The sequence below is a fragment of the Olea europaea genome, unplaced genomic scaffold (genome assembly GCF_002742605.1).
Source record: "Olea europaea var. sylvestris unplaced genomic scaffold, O_europaea_v1 scaffold2479, whole genome shotgun sequence".
Lineage (NCBI taxonomy): Eukaryota > Viridiplantae > Streptophyta > Magnoliopsida > Lamiales > Oleaceae > Olea > Olea europaea.
Genome location: NW_019243010.1, coordinates 96,541 through 99,958, shown reverse-complemented (window position 1 = coordinate 99,958; position 3,418 = coordinate 96,541). Strand labels below are relative to the sequence as shown.

General features: G+C 37.6%; 1 protein-coding gene across 1 annotated transcript; it reads left to right on the top strand.

The window, feature by feature from the left end:
- The first annotated feature begins 1,059 nt into the window (after positions 1-1,059).
- Positions 1,060-2,567, top strand: LOC111382364. The gene is made up of 2 exons (XM_023006309.1): positions 1,060-1,205; positions 1,556-2,567. The coding sequence occupies exons 1-2, from the start codon at positions 1,060-1,062 to the stop codon at positions 2,565-2,567; spliced, it is 1,158 nt and encodes a 385-aa protein (XP_022862077.1).
- Positions 2,568-3,418: the final 851 nt, after the last annotated feature.

Here is a 3,418-nt window from a genome sequence, read left to right as displayed (position 1 = left end):
ATATAAAAATAATGTCCGATTTTCGTTAAAGACCTTTGGCAAACATTCAAACAGGAATTCCTCTCAACTTCCAAAGGATTAAGAAGCTAATATTCATTCTTTTCATCTTTCAATTCTCATGGTTCTTTGAATAAAAACATCAACCCTCTCAAAACCAAAACACCCTTTCATATCTCCATATCAACTTCTAGAAGATCGTCAGTTTGAAGATTCGGGAAGGTAATTGCTTGAAGAGCTGGAGTGCTTGGTGATTCACGGGAGGTAGAAGATATTCAAGGCTGGGATTTTGGCACAGATCTACAAAATCCAGGATAGCTGTGGTCGATATAGGAAGGAGGTCAGAGTATTGTTAGAATCAATAATGTCTGGCGTACTGTAAGTCAATATCTTCTATAGTGGATCTCTATTGGCTTGTGCCCGGAGTTTTTACCCAGTTGGGTTTTCTCCGTCAACATTTTGTGGCGTTTTTACTGGTTTTTGTTATTTACTTTTCAACCGGTAATTCAACTTAGGTAGATAAAGTATGTGAATGAATATGGACAATGCATAATTTATGTGACTTGTTGCATAAGTTAATTAATTGCCTTAATTTTGCATAAATACCTATTCATCCCCCCTCTAGGTGTTGGTTAGGTCGAACTATAGCTTTTTCAAGTGGTATCAGAGCCAAATCTCGAGTCCTGACCCATAGTTGTCTAGATGAGTCAATCACTGTCTGTACCTCCATTTTTCGATGGAAGTAATTATGCTTATTGGAAGGTTAGAATGTGTGCTTTTCTTAAGTCTTTAGATGAGCATGTTTGGGTAAGTGTGCAAAATGGTTGGAAACCTTCCTCCACTACCGTTTCTGGAACTATTAATCTAACTGACATATCACTGTGGACTAAAGATGAAATAGCTGAGTGTAATTGGAATAGCAAGGGTCTTCATAACCTGTTTATGGCCGTGTCTCCCGAAGAGTTTAGGAGAGTGTCAATGTGTGAAACTGTTAAAGAGGTTTGGGACATTCTTGAAACTACACATGAGGGAACTAAAACGGTAAAGAATTCTAAGTTACAAATGCTAGCATCTAGGTTTGAAGAAGTTAGAATGAAGGATGATGAAACGTTTGATGAATTCTATGCTAAATTGAATGACATTGTTAATTCTAGCTTCAATCTAGGTGAGAGAATTCCTGAGTCTAAAATTGTGAGAAAAGTGCTTAGGTCTCTGCCTGAGAGATTTAGGCCTAAAGTCACTGCCATTGAGGAAAGTAAGGACCTAGATGAAGTTAAAATTGAAGAACTGGTAGGATCCCTGCAAACTTATGAACTCACTGTCACACAACCTAAGAAAGGAAAGTCCATAGCCTTAAAATCCATCAAAGAGGATGAATCTTCTGATACTCAGTCACTTAGGGACGATGAAATTGCTTACTTTGTTAAGAGATTCCAAAAAGTTCTCAAGAATAGGAGAAAGCCTCAGGATAGAAAAAGTGGAGCCCCTAGCAGTTTTTCAAAAGAAAAATTGAAAAGTTTACCAATAAAGGGTCTAGTGATAAGCCTCATTTGGTTAGGTGCCATGAGTGTCAAGGAATAGGTCACTATAGGAATGAATGCCCTAGTTACAAGAAGAACCAAAAAAAAGGGAAAGGTAAGGCCTTAGTTGTCTCACTTACAGATAATGAATCTGAGACCAGTGATAGGCAGGAATCTTCTAGTAGTGAGGACGAAGGAAACTATAAAGCATTTGTATCGACTGTTAAGAGTGAATCTGATAAAGAAAGTGACAAGGTTGAGGAAGAACTTCCTAACGATAATTCTAGTAATGAGGATGGGGATGACATAGACATACAAGAAGCTTATCAACTTTTGTTTAAAGAGAGTCTTAAAATCAAAAAGGTCAATAAAACCCTGCTTAAAAAGGTTGATGAACTTGAAAGAGAAAAAGAGAAACTTGCTAGTAATCTTCAGGATTCACTTAAGAGTGGTAGTGAGTTAAAGTGTGTCAATGAGAAGTTAGAGGACAAGATTAAGACTTTGACTATTGAATTGGAGAAATCTAATGTTCATCTTCAGACTTTCATAAGTGGGACTAAGAAATTAGACAATATTTTGGGAATGAATAAGCCTGTAGGAGATAGGAAAGGTCTAGGATACGTTGAGGGTAACACACATGTTACTAGACCATCTAAGACTGTGTTTGTTTCTGCCTCTAAGAAAGCTAATGATGTCGGCAGTTCAAACAAGGGTAAGAATGTTCCGAGAGAACAGAGTCATCAATCACATAGGAACTTCAATCCCAGATACCCACAAACACGTACCTTTGAGCCTAGGTTCATTCCCACCTGTCACCACTGTGGAGCTCTAGGACACACTAGGCCTAGATGTTATAAGTTAGGCAATGAGCGTAGAAATCATAACATTCCTAGTCAGGTTAGCTTTCTGTCTAATCAGGTTAGTCATTTGACTGAGATGCTTACTAAGCTTACTAGGAGTACTTTATCATCTAAGAAAGTTTGGGTCAAAAAGGGTGATCTAGCTAGACATTCAGGTCAAGAAAACTGTTTTGTTACTCTGTTGCATTAAAAGCCCAAAATTACAATATGTGGTATCTAGATAGTGCATGTTCTAGGCATATGTGTGGTAATAAAGCCTTGTTCACTACTCTTGATGAATGTAATGGTGGTATGGTTACCTTTGGAGATGGGGGTTCTGTACCTATTCTTGGCAAAGGTATTGTACAAATGCATGGATTACCTGTGATCTCTAATGTGTTTTATGTGGAAGGCTTAAAGTCTAATTTGTTAAGCATTAGTCAGATTTATGATGATGATTTTGAGGTTAGCTTTGTGCAAAAGAGATGTACCATGTGTGATTCGTCCGGTGGGGTGGTCCTTGAAGGGGTTAGAATGTCTGACAATTGTTATGGAGTTTTACCTAATTCTAATTATGTGTGTAGGAGTGCAAAAATTGATGTGAGTGAGCTCTGGCACAAAAGGTTAGGTCACTTGAATTATAAGAGTCTAGTACAGCTAGCTAAGAAGGAATTGGTAGATGGTTTGCCTAAGATAAGTCCGAGTAAAAATGTTGTGTGTGGACCATGTCAACTAGGTAAACAGCTTAAGGGAAGTCATAAAAAAACTTCTAAAATTCTAACCAAAAGACCCCTGGAATTGATACACATAGATTTAATGGGACCATCTAGGATTGAGAGTCTAGGAGGTAAGCAATACATTATTGTTGTGGTAGATGACTTCTCGAGGTTCACATGGATAGAATTGCTTAGGGAAAAATCTGATGCATGTGATCTTATAAAGTCTCTGTGTAAGCGGCTTAGTAATGAACTCAATCTCAAAGTGTCTAGAATGCGTAGTGATCATGGAAAATAATTTGAAAATTCTAATCTTGAGAGTTTTTGCATGGATGAAGGGATATTG

Bases quoted from the DNA above. Each gene is read 5' to 3' on its own strand.
- LOC111382364 (XM_023006309.1), top strand. From the start codon at position 1,060: ATGCTAGCATCTAGGTTTGAAGAAGTTAGAATGAAGGATGATGAAACG. The intron at 1,206-1,555 runs GTCTCTGCCTGA...TCATTTGGTTAG, and splicing joins ATTGTGAGAAAAGTGCTTAG to GTGCCATGAGTGTCAAGGAA.